This window comes from Tachysurus fulvidraco, chromosome 25 (assembly GCF_022655615.1).
Source record: "Tachysurus fulvidraco isolate hzauxx_2018 chromosome 25, HZAU_PFXX_2.0, whole genome shotgun sequence".
Lineage (NCBI taxonomy): Eukaryota > Metazoa > Chordata > Actinopteri > Siluriformes > Bagridae > Tachysurus > Tachysurus fulvidraco.
This window is the reverse complement of record NC_062542.1, coordinates 444,329-460,657: the sequence shown is the minus strand read 5'-3', so window position 1 is coordinate 460,657 and position 16,329 is coordinate 444,329. Positions and strand designations below refer to the sequence as shown.

General features: G+C 44.9%; 1 protein-coding gene across 1 annotated transcript; it reads right to left on the bottom strand.

Annotated features, from left to right (window-relative positions):
• Nucleotides 1-1,402: 1,402 nt before the first annotated feature.
• On the bottom strand, nucleotides 1,403-14,455 carry smarcc1a (SWI/SNF related, matrix associated, actin dependent regulator of chromatin, subfamily c, member 1a). The gene is made up of 28 exons (XM_027156470.2): nucleotides 13,965-14,455; nucleotides 12,847-12,966; nucleotides 12,431-12,516; nucleotides 12,260-12,341; nucleotides 12,039-12,131; nucleotides 11,829-11,898; nucleotides 11,319-11,388; nucleotides 10,775-10,850; nucleotides 10,215-10,340; nucleotides 9,600-9,718; nucleotides 9,371-9,498; nucleotides 9,146-9,205; nucleotides 8,947-8,984; nucleotides 8,604-8,725; nucleotides 8,183-8,254; nucleotides 7,886-7,999; nucleotides 7,655-7,808; nucleotides 7,408-7,518; nucleotides 7,169-7,228; nucleotides 6,819-7,077; nucleotides 6,256-6,417; nucleotides 5,419-5,474; nucleotides 5,023-5,173; nucleotides 4,680-4,840; nucleotides 3,729-3,863; nucleotides 3,307-3,604; nucleotides 2,701-2,838; nucleotides 1,403-2,536 (listed from the first exon to the last, which is right to left on the bottom strand). Exons 1-28 carry the CDS (start codon nucleotides 14,157-14,159, stop codon nucleotides 2,418-2,420), a joined length of 3,375 nt encoding a protein of 1,124 aa, XP_027012271.1. The 5' UTR covers nucleotides 14,160-14,455; the 3' UTR covers nucleotides 1,403-2,417.
• Nucleotides 14,456-16,329: the final 1,874 nt, after the last annotated feature.

Here is a 16,329-nt window from a genome sequence, read left to right as displayed (position 1 = left end):
GTCCATTGAGTGTGTTATGTTGTGAATCAGTTAGAGGAGGACCTGAGCCAGGGGGGAGCACAGCATCAATTATTCACAAGCTTGTAACCCGATGTCCGATGCTCAAAAACAGGGTAAAGGGAGAGGGAAGGGGACAACAAAAATAGACACACACAAAGAAAGCAAGACTATTCTTATAAGTTTCCAACGTCGTAAGGATATGCTAAACAATTTGGGGGGGGGAAGTAATTTTGACTGGACTTGCTGTCATGAAATTCGAACGGAAGGGACGAGAAAAACAGTATGACAGAAAGCAAGTTAGGTTAAGGGAAATAATGCTTGAACCTGAAGTGATTTTTTGGGTTTCCGACCTTGTAAGCAATGAATGTGGATTAAAATGTTTTGGGTTGGTTCAGGATGATGTGGTGAATGTTCCGCGTCGGAATGAAACGGCAAAAACTTTAGAGTTAGAACTTAGTACTGTACATTGTGATTTCTTTGGAATAAACATCAAAGTAAAAAAAACAGGGGAGGAAATGGTTGTCAACTATTGAGCCCTTCCTAACACACACTGAGGGTGGTGAGAACTGCTTGTTTCTCTAAAAGGCTGTCTGGGCGGGAGTGTCATAACAAGCGATGATATTTAAAACATTAGACCCTCGACTGAAAATCAAAAGGGGTCATTCAGCTAAACGTGATTCCCCTTTTGCATAAAGCGTGAAAAGCGTGTTGATATCACGGTTGATTTTATATAATTCTGTTTAAAACTGCCTTAGTGTATACATTCTTCAAAAAACGAATAGAGTGAAGACAGTGCCGAAATAGTTACTTAACAGCGTAACTAAAAAAGGAAAAATGAGAAAACGACATACGGGTTAAAAACTAATACATGCTAGAAATCTTTCGGTGAGACAACAATCTCAAAAAGAATCTTCAGATCGAATTTTCATAACTCATTCTTGTGGTACAAACATGGCTTCAAGCTAAAGGGGAAAACTGTCTCTCTTCAAAAAGACTTAATCGAAAAGGAGGGCGGGGGGTCAGCAGACGTCTGAACCTTCGAAACCCATGCCGTTACAACATGACCTGAAGTCCCTCAGCTTGAATTAGACGATAAAATTACCAAATTCGACTAATCTGAGAAAAAAAAAAGAGGTACCACCTCATCATTCTGTGCGCTACCATAATAATGCAGTGTCCAGATAAATGAGGCCCCGGGCTCCGTGTTCATTCTCTTTCACTTTATAAAACTTAGTCATGTTTCATTATAACAACCTCCAGCACAAATGAGCTCACTTTCCTCTTCGTCACAGAAGAACGTCATGCTGGTGGTGATGTTCTCAGGATCTTCCTCACAGACACAGTGTTAGAACGTAGTGAGCAGGTGTGTGTTCTCAAAACAGACAGATCAAATACAGACGTGTGCATATAAAAAGGGCCACAGCAGTTTATTTCAGGGTTTCAGTACCTCTTACAGGTTAAAAAGCTCAATGTGCCAGGAACAGAGGCATCTACACAAAGTTTATTCTCTTAAAAATACATCATCATCATCATCATCAAGCTTAAAGTCATACACAGCCATGAAGCAATGAGAGAGAGAGAGAGAGAGAGAGAGACAGACAGACAGCTCCCGTCTCACAGAACAGTACAGTGTGGAAGCTCTACACAAGTGTGTGTGTGTGTGTGTGTGTGTGTGTGTGTGTGTGTACGCACGCTGTAGTGTAGTGTGGGAAATGTGATCACCTGAGGAAAAGGAGGATAAAAACCAACCTCCACACAGCAGTAACGCAGCAGTCACATGGGCAGAGAGAAAAGAGCAAATGAAGCACAAATAGAGCAAAAGACAAGAGAAAGATGAACAGATGAGAGCAAAGAAAGAAAAGAAATAAATAGATAATAGGAACAACAAGACAGAGAGAGGGAGGGGAGAGGGAGGGAGAGGTAGTAGAAACAGAGGTAGAGTAAAGCAGAACTATTTTAGGAGCTCAGGAGCTCTAGAGGCCCAACACACACACACACACACACACACACACACACACACACACACACACACACACACACACACATCTATCACTCAGTTTGTGTGTGCACGTGTTAAGAGAAAGTGTGTCTTATATTAATCTCTATTGTGTTACAAGCCACAGCACGTCATAAACACACTCCAGCAGAGAGGTAGATTTTAAGAGATTAGGAAGAAAAGAAGCTCAGCTTGACTGCCACACACACACACACACATACACACACACACACAAGCTGTTTTCCAGCTATGAGTTAACAGTGTCAAGTGTGTATCAGTAGCACAAGGTCACACCATTTACAGACAGTTAAGATAAGGGAGAGAGAGTGTGTGTGTGTGTGTGTGTGTGTGTGTGTTCCATAAATGTGTTAGAGATGTCAGGAGCTGCGTTAAAATACAGATAGATATGTATATGTCTGGGTTAGTTTTCAGATGATCGCACAGGAAGTGAGGTTGCTGGAGCTGGCGGTATCCCATCAGGCTGTGCAGTAGAAGACGAAGGAGGAGGAGGAGGAGGAGGAGGAGCAGGAGGACCAGGGTCTGTAAACATAAAGAACCCTGAAGTTTCTGTGTACATGTTATTACCTCGTGGTACCAGTGAAGGAGTTGGTACTGAACATCACCACTAACACATTACTGTACAGCTGCAGCAGAGCAGAGCTCAGGTTCCTCAGCACTGTACAATAAGAAGCATTAACACTTACACATGCCGTTTAGAGCTCCGGGGTGTCTGGAGCTCATCATAGGAGGCATCACACCTGGGGGAGCTCCAGGTATCGCCACAGGGGGCGCACCAGGAATCATACGGCCAGGCATGGGCTGCCCTGGTCCAACCATCGGCCCTGCACAGGTGCAGACACACACACACACATGCACGCACACACACACACACGCGCACCCAGACACACACACGCGCACCCAGACACACACACGCGCACCCAGACACACACACGCGCACCCAGACACACACACGCGCACCCAGACACACACACGCGCACCCAGACACACACACGCGCACCCAGACACACACACGCGCACCCAGACACACACACACGCACCCAGACACACACACGCGCACCCAGACACACACACGCGCACCCAGACACACACACGCGCACCCAGACACACACACGCGCACCCAGACACACACACGCGCACCCAGACACACACACGCGCACCCAGACACACACACACGCACCCAGACACACACACGCGCACCCAGACACAGACAGACACACACAGGTTAGTTTAAAACAGCTACCAAGATGTTTGATTAGAACATACACTGCAGTGTGCAGGTGTGTGCTGACCTGTCTGTGGAGGATGGTGGGGTCCCATGAGGTGGGGCATTGCGGGAAATCCAGGCCCAGGGTTCATACCTGATGGGGGTATTTGAGATGGGGGTGGTGCACCATGAGGAAGAGGAGCACTATGTCCTTGGGGCGGGGCTCCAAGATGGGAGGGTGGTGCTATCTGCCCGTGCTGAGCTGCAGCAGCCGCCGCCGCCTGTTGCTCCATTTGCTGACGTGCTTTCATCTCTGCGTACTTAAGCTGCTCCATGTGGAACGCCTGTCTTTCAGTCAGCAGCTGCTGCCTCTGCAACTCCAGCTGTAGAGGGCACAAGTGAGACACAGTGAGAGATGGAGACAGACAGACACACACACACCCACACACAGATTTAACATATTTAAACATTATTACGGAGTTAAAACAGTACAAGGAGATCCCTCACCGCCTCTTTCTCTCGATCCATGATGGTCTCCAACTCCTCAAAGTGACGCAGTTTAATCTCTAACTTCTTCATCTGTGTCTCCACCAGCAGAGCCACCAGAGACTTGATCTTTCTCTCTTCCACCGCTGCCAAGTGCTGAAACGCAGTGACACACACACTTACAAACTGGTACGAGCACAGACACTGGTGTTTTCTGCACATCTATGTTCAGAGGTATATGTCCTGACTGCACCCCCGCTTTCTATAAGCTGACAATTATAAAACTTCAGTGTGAGGATCGGCTCCATCGTGTCTGCGGGACGTGCCTGTGTGTGTACACGCGTGCATGTGTGTGTGTGTCTGGTGTGTACACACGTGTGTGTCTGTCTGTGTGTGTGTGTACGCATGTGTGTTTCTGTCGGTCTCTGTGTGTGTACGCGTGTGTCTGTGTGTGTACGCGTGTGTCTGTGTGTGTGTACGCGTGTGTCTGTGTGTGTGTACGCGTGTGTCTGTGTGTGTGTACGCGTGTGTCTGTGTGTGTACGCGTGTGTCTGTGTGTGTACGCGTGTGTCTGTGTGTGTACGCGTGTGTCTGTGTGTGTACGCGTGTGTCTGTGTGTGTACGCGTGTGTCTGTGTGTGTACGCGTGTGTCTGTGTGTGTACACGTGTGTCTGTGTGTGTACACGTGTGTCTGTGTGTGTACGCGTGTGTCTGTGTGTGTACGCGTGTGTCTGTGTGTGTACGCGTGTGTCTGTGTGTGTGTACGCGTGTGTCTGTGTGTGTGTACGCGTGTGTCTGTGTGTGTGTACGCGTGTGTCTGTGTGTGTACGCGTGTGTCTGTGTGTGTACGCGTGTGTCTGTGTGTGTACGCGTGTGTCTGTGTGTGTACGCGTGTGTCTGTACGCATGTGTGTGGGTCTCTGTCTGTGTGTACGCATGTGTGTTTCTGTGTGTGTGTGTGTGTGAGTTTTACCTTAGCCTTGGTGGCAGCAGAGGCGAGAGCAGCAGCTGCAGCAGTGGCGATGTTTCCCTCTCCGATATCAAGCTCCAGCTTCTTCTTGCCCTCCTCTGTTGTCATTTCCTCTCCCTCCTTCCCTCCCTCCATCACCTCCATACCCTCCTCCTTTTCTTTCTCTGAAGACATAAAGCGTGTGACACCAGATCACACACATGCTCATCATCATGGTAACTCATCCACAACCTTCATCTAATACACACTAAACAGATGCCAACTACAAACAGCGACACACACACACATGTTAATAAGGGCCTCAGTCATAGTCTATAAATCTGGCTCCATTTAAAGTGAGTGTTACCATCTGCAGCACTCGCTTCCTTCGTCTCTGCTCCATCGCTCTCGTCTTCCTCACCCTCGGGTTTCTCTACAGTCTCGCTCTTCACTTTCTCTCCCTCTGCTGGTTTCTCTGCTGCTTCACTCACTTTGTCAGTTTCGTCCTTGGACTCGGTCTACAAACACACACACACACACACACACACACATTTCTACACTGATAACAGAACCCGTTATACAATATTAAAGATTCTTTAAGAACTGAACGGAGTTTCTGACTCTAAGAGAAACACCACATAGACGCTGTGGACCTTGGAGTCATCCTGACTGTAGAGTTTATTCATAAAGATGACTAGATCAGTGTGAGTAGCTAAACAAACGTAGAGAAGCTCTACACAGATCTAGAATGTCACATGCTCACCTTCTCTCCCTGCTGAGACTCTGAATCGGTTTCCATCTTCTCCGTTTCTGCAGTTTCTGAGGAACACGTCACATCCATCATTAAATGTCGTGTCTCGGTCGGTTCCCTTTTTTATTCCATCTCATAAAACATCCACCACACCCAGTTTCTCCGCCTCCCCGTTAATAAACTCATTAATACTCAATTCGATACACAAGAGTGAATTTATTGCAGCCAGATCAACCCTGACCTGTTTTAACAAAGCTGATGTGACACCACACCAATGTGTTTGTAGTATCAGCCCCAGACTTGGCAGGTTTAATCCATCACTTTCTTGGCTTGAGAAAGTCTAAACTTTACTCTGACCGTTATGCAGCGTGTTGAAGGTATTATTCGATATGCAGACGTAGGTGACGTTAACATATGATGTAGATAGATGATGTAAACATTTATCTACCGTTAGACAATTAATCCGTCTCAGCCAGCATGTGAAGACAGACCTACAGCATAACACCACACGGTGCTAATTATAAGCACAGTTAATTACGCAGGCTTATAACACGTCTTGAACAAAATTTAACTTAAAACTAGATTTAAACCATTAGATTGTAATCACATTCAAACCTTGCTGCACATCAACACGGTTCAAGTTAACCATATAACCAACAAATTCATTGTGTGTCTCTGATGCCCCCTGGTGTTAAGGACAAGTATAACAGAACAGTGCCACTGTAACGGCTCCGGTCTCAGTAAGTTATATCGGTCTTCCTCCGACAGCACTGGAGGGTGAAGCGATAGCTCATTCATTACTGTTCATATCACGTCAAATGCATCTTATAGATTAGTACAGATTCATACCGGTTTTCTCCACCTCCTCTGGTGCTGTTCCTGCAATGCCGCTACTCTCCAGGCCGTAGGAGGGGTCGACTTTCCCTGTGCTCTTCGCTGCTTCCTGCACTTTCTTTACATGAGCCTCAACCAGCTCAGCTGGGACTTCCTCTCTGACACGGGAGAACTCCTCTAAACACACACACACACACACACATTAACACTTCTGGAATATGAACTGGTCGCTAGGTGTTAAATCACCACGGAAACGTTCCCTTTGTACTACAACACTACACAGTATCACACGTGGTAACCATGGGAACAAAATGGTTAATTATACTCTGACACAGTAGTATGAATATAAATAAATAAAACACAGTACATTCTGTAATATGCAGTAAGTGCTTCTTAAAGGCTATAAATGAAATTGCACTTAGATGTAACTACATTGTTTAATGCATTAGAATGTGGACTAGGACAATGATGAGCTATAGGAGAAGATAAACAGTGTACATGCTCTATGGTCATATATTAATTTGTCCCATATTCTCTCACACACACACACACACACACGCGCACACACACACACCCACCAAGAGCAGCCTTAGCAGCAGCCGCAGCCACTCTGGGGTCCACCACGGACGCAAGAAAGGCCACAGTGCTCATGACAGGATTTCCTGATTGGCTGAAAGGGACGGGCTGATAGGCGAGGGGTCCGAGAGAAGCCTCTGAACTCTCTAGGTACGGGTCCTCGATGGGCAGACGCAGGAAGTGAAGGATACACTCGTCCTGTGTCCGACTCCCGACGTGCTCAGAAACCTTGTTCCAATCGTCCTTGTACATCTCCAGGGCCTAAAGCATTCAGAATTGAATATTACCTTATTATAAATAAATCTCTCTCACTGCTAGCAGATACTCAGAGGTAGGATTTTGACACGGTCACCTCTAACAGCAGCAGGGTTTCTTGCTCGGTCCATTCTCGTGTTCCACTCCCTCCTTTACTCTGGGAAACACATACAGGCAAACGTTTAGACATTTTATTCTACAGCTACGACGTCTGAAACGCCGTGAAAGCTGCAAGAATCCGGATGGCTGAAGTGATGTGTGATTTTCCAGCCTGTGGCTTTGTAAGTTAACTTTATCTAAATGCTCAGGTGTTCACCTTCAGAGCTTAGAGCTCACCTTAGGATTCTTCTTGGAGTACATATCTGTCCTGAGCCCAAAATTTTGCAGGTCTGTTGGTTTTTCTTTGCTTTTCTCTGGGAAGTTGAGCATCTGCTGAGCTGAGGGAACCTGACACACAGAAGTAATGCATTTTATTTTTACTTTTCACCAAATCACAATAAGTCACTTCGGTCGGTCAGATGAGGAGTTACGGACTCAGAGAGAGAGAACTGTCTGGTAAATGTCATACAATATGCATGCTGACCTGTGGGGGGCGATGGTGTAGAGGAACGAGCCCTGATGGGGTATCAGCCAGGACATTAAAGTGTGGTGTGGGTGGAGGACCCATCGGCATGGGCCTGCTGTCTGCATCCACCTGGTAGTTAATGAGACCCCACTGCTCCAGAAAGGCATGCACCCTGACACACAGTTAGTGACAGATTAATAACAGGTTTAATACATACGCACTGTATATAAACACACGTGTTACACCGACCTCATGACAGCACACACGTCTCCGGTGAGGTTGCGTCTGCAGGAGGTGGACGTGAGGTATTCCTGAGGGTTCAGCCGGTACGTATCGATCATGAAGTTACGATACGCCAGATATCTAAAACGTGTTAGAGAGACAGGAGGTGGAGTTTATGTATAAATCTGTAATTAATGATGCAGACACCGAGGTTCCTAACGACCTGGTGATAATAAGTTATATTAATAAACACACAAAGGGTTAAAGCTTATAACACTTCTACACACTCACTGGGAACACATTTATAAACACAATGAAACTCACATCTCTGGGGATTTAGACTTGTTTTTCCCGTTGAAGAACTCTGGTAAGGCTCGTCTCTCTATCTCATGGATCCTGGGATCACACACACACACAGACACACACAGACACACACAGACACACACAGACACACACACACACAAATTAATTATATGTAAAATTAAAATGTTCTATAATAAATAATAAGTAAAGATCATTTTAACACAACATCATGACTACAGCTGCTCAGTCTGTAATACATTTTAGAAACAACACAATATTTGAGACATACTTTATCATATAAAGACTTATTATAATGTCAAACTATAACAAAAAGCTCTCAACACATACACACACACACACACACACACACACACACACACACACACACACACACACACACACACACACACACACACACACAGCATATGAGAGAATCTCTTACGAGTTGTAGTCGAACCAGGCGGAGTAGCTGGGAATGATGATGTGATGTGTTTGCTCAGTCACGTTATCCTCGCTAGAGTCCATGAGACGGTTTACTTCAATTCTGCCTTGTTCATCATCGTCCTGTCTCACACACACACACACACACACACACACACACACACACACACACACACACACACACACACACACACACACACACACACACACACACAACCTTTGGCTGAGCAACTGTGCTGTTTTCACTACATTACCACATCTGTATCACAAAATGAACAGTGCACTGATCCTCTCACACACACACACACACACACACACACACACACACACACACACACTCCTACCTTCCCCCCAGAGCCCACAGAGCCATCTTCCTGTTCATCTGAAAGTGTGTGAAACAGAGAGAGAGCATTAACAGATGTGTTCCGACAGGAATAATGTCAGATTCTTTACCATTAAATATTCTTTTGTTTAATGTAAACACTGTGCAATAACTGGTTTTACTTTTTAACACAACTGTACGCAGACAGGGGGCGCTCTCACCTAAATCTGCCATGGTTCCTCCTTTCACTGGTGCATTCTCACTGTCCTTCTTCTGATTAACTGCAGAAACACCATCAGCAACAACGTGTTTAGTCCCACTGAGAGACAATGTGCCTCGAACATGAAGAACATGTACTGGGACTGGAACAGAGTAAATAATCGTGTGTGTGTGTGTGTGCGTGCGTGCGTGTGTGTGTGTGTGTGTGTGCGCAGGCACATTCGAACCATTTTTAGGCAGCGAAACCTCCTCCATTCCCGGAACAGGAGATGGATCCTCCATGTCCTTGGTGAGATCTTCATCCTGTTCATCATCATCACGATGGCCTCTGCGCTTCCAGTGTGGCCCAGTGTTCCTGAATCCACAGTGCAAGATTGATTGTGAACTCTGTTCTAACCCTGTGTGTGTGTGTGTGTGTGTGTGTGTGTGTGTGTGTGTGTGTGTGTGCACTAGTACCCTTTCTTGCTGCCCTTCTTGCGGGACTCTGCAGGGGTGCTCGGGGGGGACGGGGAACGTCGCCTCTTCTTCCCTCCAGCCAGAGACTTTCGCTCCTTACGATCAGGTGTACGGGAAGACTGATCAGTAACCACAGCAACAGGATGAGGGATGAGAGAGCGAAAGAATGCAAGAATGAGCGAGAGAATGGAACGGTTTCACACACAGCAGGGAGAAAAGGGTCAGAGGAAAGGGAGGATGAGTAAAGGTGGAAAGTGTCTGGGTGAAACAGATGGATGATGGAGGGCTGATCTGTCAATCACTAAACACAACACAAACACTCGCTGCCTTCCAACACGGCTTTAACACACACACACACACACACACACGTTTAATCACTCCGTCGTTACCGTTCTGTAAGAAACTAAACATGAGCTGTTAAGGATCACGGATTACACACGATGCATTACGAGTTCTTTTTTTAAATACTAGTTTATAAAGTAGGAGAGTACAGTGTTTCTCTCTCTCTCTCTCACACTCACACACACACACGAGGTCTGTGTTATACAGTGTTGGAAGACAAAGGTACGTAGACCTTAGCAGTCGAGTGTCGAACACATCCAGCTGTTAGCTTACCTCCTCCTCTTTAAGGAAGATGCGCTGGCGGACGTTCACCAGCTTCCTGTTCTCATCTACTTCATAATCCACCTCATTCATCCACTCGTTAAAGGCGTCCGTGTCCAGGACCCACTTTACATGCACCTGGAGCGTGCGAGGTCCAAATAAACAAACAAACAAATAAACAAACAAACAAACAAAAAAAGAACCTCGTGACATTTTAAACCTGCGTGATTAACCTCATCCTACAAACAGCACAGAGTTAATTATACAGTACACAGAATTCATCTCCCATGTCTGTTTTCCACAGGGACGTTATTTCACTACATGCTTTAGACGTATTTGGGCTGGATTATACTTCCGTAACATTTGTACACCTCTCTTTAGAGCTCTAAACCTCACACATTAACAGTAAGCACAAAGCCACAAAGGCAGGGACAGAAATAAGTTTCCTGTAATACAGGAAACTACTAAGTAAATTTAACCTCGATCAAACAGGGCAATAAGAGTGAGCTGAACTGATCTTTACTGAGAAGTGAACACGACAGTGTGTGTGGGGACTTTAGGAATCTTCTCACCCTCCATGGTTTCTCTGAGCTTGGAGGATCCTCGATTTCACCGTCTACATCGCTTGTGGAAACCCAGGTATCATAACTGCACACACAGTAAACACTTAGAATAACTCGTGTTACCCCAGACCCAAAACACGAGGTGTGTGTGAAATCCCAGCATGACTGAATTAACACTAACTTTATATAGTTATGTATTAAAATAAGCAGGATGCAGTCAGAGGTGCAAACAGTGCTAACAAAAAAAAAAAAGCTCAATAAACAACACACACTGACGCATCGGCCTGAACACCACAAGAGGATCAGCTGTAACTGGTGCATTGAGTTTTAATTGGCTGCTGTTTAACTGCCTGTTTCAGGGGTTTTATTGGGCATCAGTGTAGCAAGGGGTAAAAAATCTTAAGCGCTACGACTGCAACTGTAAAAGCCGGAACCTCGGACTGCCACATTCAGATAAATAAAGATTGTACACCTAAATTTAATAAGGCATTTCACACACATGTACAGCGTCTCTTAGTGTGTATATGAGTGTGTGTGTGTGTGTGTTACACACCTGTCTGGATAATTCCCCCAGTGAACCAGCACCTGTTTGTCTTTGCGCATGACAGGACGCAGCCACTCCTCTGGAAAAATCACACGTTTTGTTTCATTTCCTCAGTGAAGAAATCAGCTGTAGTAATCACACAGCTCTTACACGCAAGCACAGGGAAAAGCAGAGCGTTTCATCACAGCTGACTTTTACTGTACTGCGTTTGCCGACTCATCCTACAGCGATGTGAGTGTGAACTAAAAACGTTTTCCTTCTTTAATCTGCTCCTGTTGCAAATACGTCACACTGCTGATTTTTTACTTTATCTAAAGGACGCGACACAAAACAACTAAACAGAGCAACGGGTTATTTTTGGCTGAGCAGCACAAGACACAAGCACTAGATCTGTACAGTTCATAATATTGGATATAAAAATGCTTCATATATTTAAATAAAACAAAGTAATATCAATAACATGACCAGTCTGTGTGTGTGTGTGTGTGTGTGTGTGTGTGTGTGTGTTTTGAAACTCACCTTCCTCCATCTGAGCTGGAGATGGACAGATAATGTGTGTGGCTTTGGATTTATCCTCCGTGATGGAGCCCTGATGAATATGAAACGGTTTACAATCAAAACCAGAACCGTGCTGCAATGGTAAAGTTCTCTACACACACACACACACACACACACACACACACACACACACACACACACACACACACACACACACACGAGTTCTATGACCTGATGTCTCTTGATGATGTCTTTCAGTTTGCTGGCCTGTTTTTGGTCCACGTCGGATGCGATGTACACGTTCGGTCGAGTCAGACAGTTATTCTGCATAATAGAACATTATACACAATTTTTTCCCCACAAAGGACTCAAGAATTTAAAAAGTACACAACCTTAAAACCCTATAATGCATCACACTAGACCTTAGAGATGATCTCAGGTGTGTATCTTACCTGTGCAAGAGTTTTCTCAATATTCATGAACATCTCCACATTTCTGTCCATCCTGGATGGATTCTGCAGGTCAAACCGTCGCCTGAGAGAGAGAGAGCGTGTGCACACATAAGTAAGAGAAAAAAAAGTAATGTAACATCAGCACACTTCCACCTTAACAAGGTAACTCACCATCCCTGTTCACTTTTAAACTTGTAAGCAGATCCCAGGATGTGACACAGAGCTCCACCTGCTTTAAAGTCCAAGAAGCTTTTTGCCTAAAACACAAAACAGACCATCGTATGTCAGCGGTCCAGCAGATTCTCATAAAGATCCCTTATTTCCCACAATAAGGCAATTGTGTGTGGATGGCGTTGCGTGAAACACATCTGTGTGTTACACTTATCAGAGAGATGATCATGTAACTGAATTATTGGTTTTATAACAGTATGACAGCACAGAGACGCGCTGATCACATGCAGTGACCCATAATGATCTCCAATTCAGCCTTTACTCCATCATTACTTGATGTATTCTCAAATTCTTCCTTTTCAACATCTACACACAGCGGTCTAACAAAAACAAGCCGAGTTTGTGTGTTGACTTACGGGCAGTTTGGTGAGGGCTGGATTGCTCACTCTGCGTCCGAACGCATCCTCCTGAAACTGAAGAAGTTGAACCACCAGCCCCGCCAATGATTTACAAGATGGAGAGTCGGTCTGGACATACTGCAAAAGATCAAAGACAAAATGGCAGTATGGTGTGTTTCATATATATATAAAACCTTACATGTATATATATAAATCTCACACACATAGATAAACATATATACACACACACACAAATATACATACACACACACACACACACACACACACACACACAATAACAGGAGGCCTAACCGTCAAGCCCCTAATAATAATCGCGCCCCCTAACCTAGGCTTTGCTAGCGGTATCTCATGAATACAAACTCATGATTGGTTATCGTTAGATCAATACTAAGACAATAACCAATGGCAGCGCAGAAGAGGTATAAAAGTAGCCAATCGCTATAAAGAAGGCGGGCTTCTGTAGGATGGCTGATGGATAAAGACTAGTTGTTGTTAGCAATTTGCTAATTTCAGTTCTCTGTAAAAACACAATAATTTCAGACGTTTACGGCATCAAATGATTATTATCTTTTCTGTGAGAGTTTAATATTTCTAAAAAATTACTTTTCGTGTATAAAGATGTAAACACACGTCGACCAGGTTTCAGAATTCTGCTGCTACACTTTAAAACGTACTAAATCAGTTTCCTACAACTTCATTAAACTCTGACAAAATATAAGTCTATAATATAAAATATAACAATCATTTTGTAATAAAAAAGGCGTTAATAAATGACCCAAAGGCGCAGTTTAAGCTCAGGGGGATATTTTACAGTTAGTTACATGCTTTAGGTTAGTAATTAGTACAGATGAAGCTCCTTTATAATAACACTTCATATTAATTAGACACAAATAAACCGGATTTTCACAACATAAAGCAGAATATACGGTAAAACGGACTAGTTAGCGCGGTTTATCTCGGGTCACCACCCAAATCCCTCGGTGCTCCCTCACACAGGCGCCCTACAGAGGGGGCGGACATAATGAGCCACACTCACTATGTAGTGGAGCACAACTCGGATTGGGACGCCGCCCCACACACAACAGCTAGTTTAGCTTTAGCGTCACCCAGCTAACCTTTTTGTAGTGTTTCCCGGTCCACAGACGAACCGTCTCGAGCTGAGAAACCGTTTCAGAACTCTCCCAAAACTTAGCCGACGGCCCTCCATCCTTTTTCCGGCCCACCGAAGCACCAGGCCCCGCCTGAACGGCCGCTGATCCCCCCGAGCCCGTGCCGCCCGCCGCAGTCGCCGCAGTTCCAGCAGTCGCCATTGTTTCCTCTCACAGCGAGACGCTACACCATGAAGCTAACCGTGCAAAAAGCTGAAAAGGGATCTGCGCATGCGCGCGTTTCTCGAGTGATTACGTCACACAGAAGGAGGAAGTAAAGTCTTGATTAGACAAATTAATTATAATTAGATGCGTCGATTTAAATAGATATTACGTTGTAAATCGATTTAAACAAATAAACAAATACATGCAACACGTTCACATATCATTGGAATAGTATATAGACTCAAGGCTCGTGCTAGTTTTTGTAGTCCTTTCTGCAAACTACGTGTCCCAGAAAGAACCGCGGTTCGTCTGGACAAATCAGAGCCCGAGGTCTCATCCGGGTATTTACTCTGTACGTTCGGATTCTCGAATAATTCATCAAAAATGTCTACGCTTTGGTGCGTTTTGAATAAATAAATAAATCTGGTTTAAACTATGTTTATTTCTCTTATTTATGTTTTTATATAATCGTTAATATCCGCATGTAATTCACATTACATATAAGAAAAAGCGGAACAATGGTATTATAAACATAATCCAAAGAGCGACATTTAGTGGACACAACAGTTAATAACGCAATATTGAACCCCTGCAATAGTAGATTTTGGCCACTAGATGTCTCTGTAATCAGTTTAAAAGCAATATCTCTGCATTAACGATCATCCTGATTAAAAAACACACCAATTAATGCAGTTGCTCGTTATTTTAGTGGAAATTGGGAGTCAATCAATATGTTTTACTTCAAGCATGACTCTTTTAAAAGCCTCATTGGCCGTCAAGACAACCTGAAATAATAATAATTAAAAAAAGTCAGTTCTGGTGAGTGTATAGAACTTATTAATGGTATTTAGTCAGTTACTTCTTTTTTTATGGTGTTTTCTTTGTCCTTGTAGTTTTGGAGTTGAATAAGAGGTCAAGAGCTTTAGCTAATGTTCACATGAATCAGAAGAAACAGTCTGATCTCTGTGACTGTAGCCGTGGCATGATTTCAGTATTTCTGCGACTTTTCACACAGTCTAAAGTTTACACAGAATGGTGTAAAAAAAAACCCACACACAACTCCTGTGAGAAGAGGATCAACAGGCTGAAACTGAGCAACAGAAGAATGATCAGACTGTCTGATCTAACTGGACAGAAATACTAATATTAATGTTAAATCTGGACAGACCAGGGACTTATGTGAGGATCCTGTTTGTGGAATTCAGCTCTGCTTTTAACACCATCATCCCATCACTCCTACAGCCAAAATTAACCCAGCTCTCCGTGCCCTCCTCTGTCAGTGGATCACCAGCTTTCTGACAGACAGGCAGCAGCTAGTGCGACTGGGTAAACTCAAATCTAGCACCCACACCGTCAGCACTGGCGCCCCCCAGGGCTGTGTTCTCTCCCCACTACTCTTCTCCCTGTACACGAATGACTGCACCTCTAATGACCCCTCTGTCAAGCTCCTGAAGTTTGCAGACGACACCACACTGATCGGCCTCATCCGGGACGGTGACGAGTCTGCTTACAGACCGGAGGTTGAGCGGCTGGCTGTCTGGTGCAGTCTTAACAACCTGGAGCTGAACAAGACAGTGGAGATGATAGTGGACTTCAGGAGAAACCCCCCTGCTCTTCCCCCCATTAACCATCATGGACAGCATTGACACAGCAGTGGAGTCATTCAGATTCCTGGGAACCACAATCTCCCAGGACATGAAGTGGGACATTCACATAGACTCCGTTGTGAAAAAGGCTCAGCAGAGGTTGTACTTCCTTGAAGAAGTTCAACCTGCCACAGGATCTGCTGAAACAGTTTTACACTGCCATCATAGAATCCATCCTCTGCACCTCAGTGACTGTTTGGTTCAGCTCAGCTACCCAAACCGACCTCAGGAGACTACAGAGGGTAGTCCGGACTGCTGAGCGAACCATTGGCACAAAACTCCCCACTCTCCAAGACCTGTACTTCTCCAGAGTGAGCAAAAGGGCAAAGTCAATCACTCTGGACCCCTCACATCCAGCATGCTCACTCTGGACCCCTCACATCCAGCACCCTCCCTCACTCTGGACCCCTCACATCCAGCACACTCCCTCACTCTGGACCCCTCACATCCAGCACACTCCCTCAGGACCCCTCACATCCAGCACACTCCCTCTGGACCCCTCACATCCAGCACACTCCCTC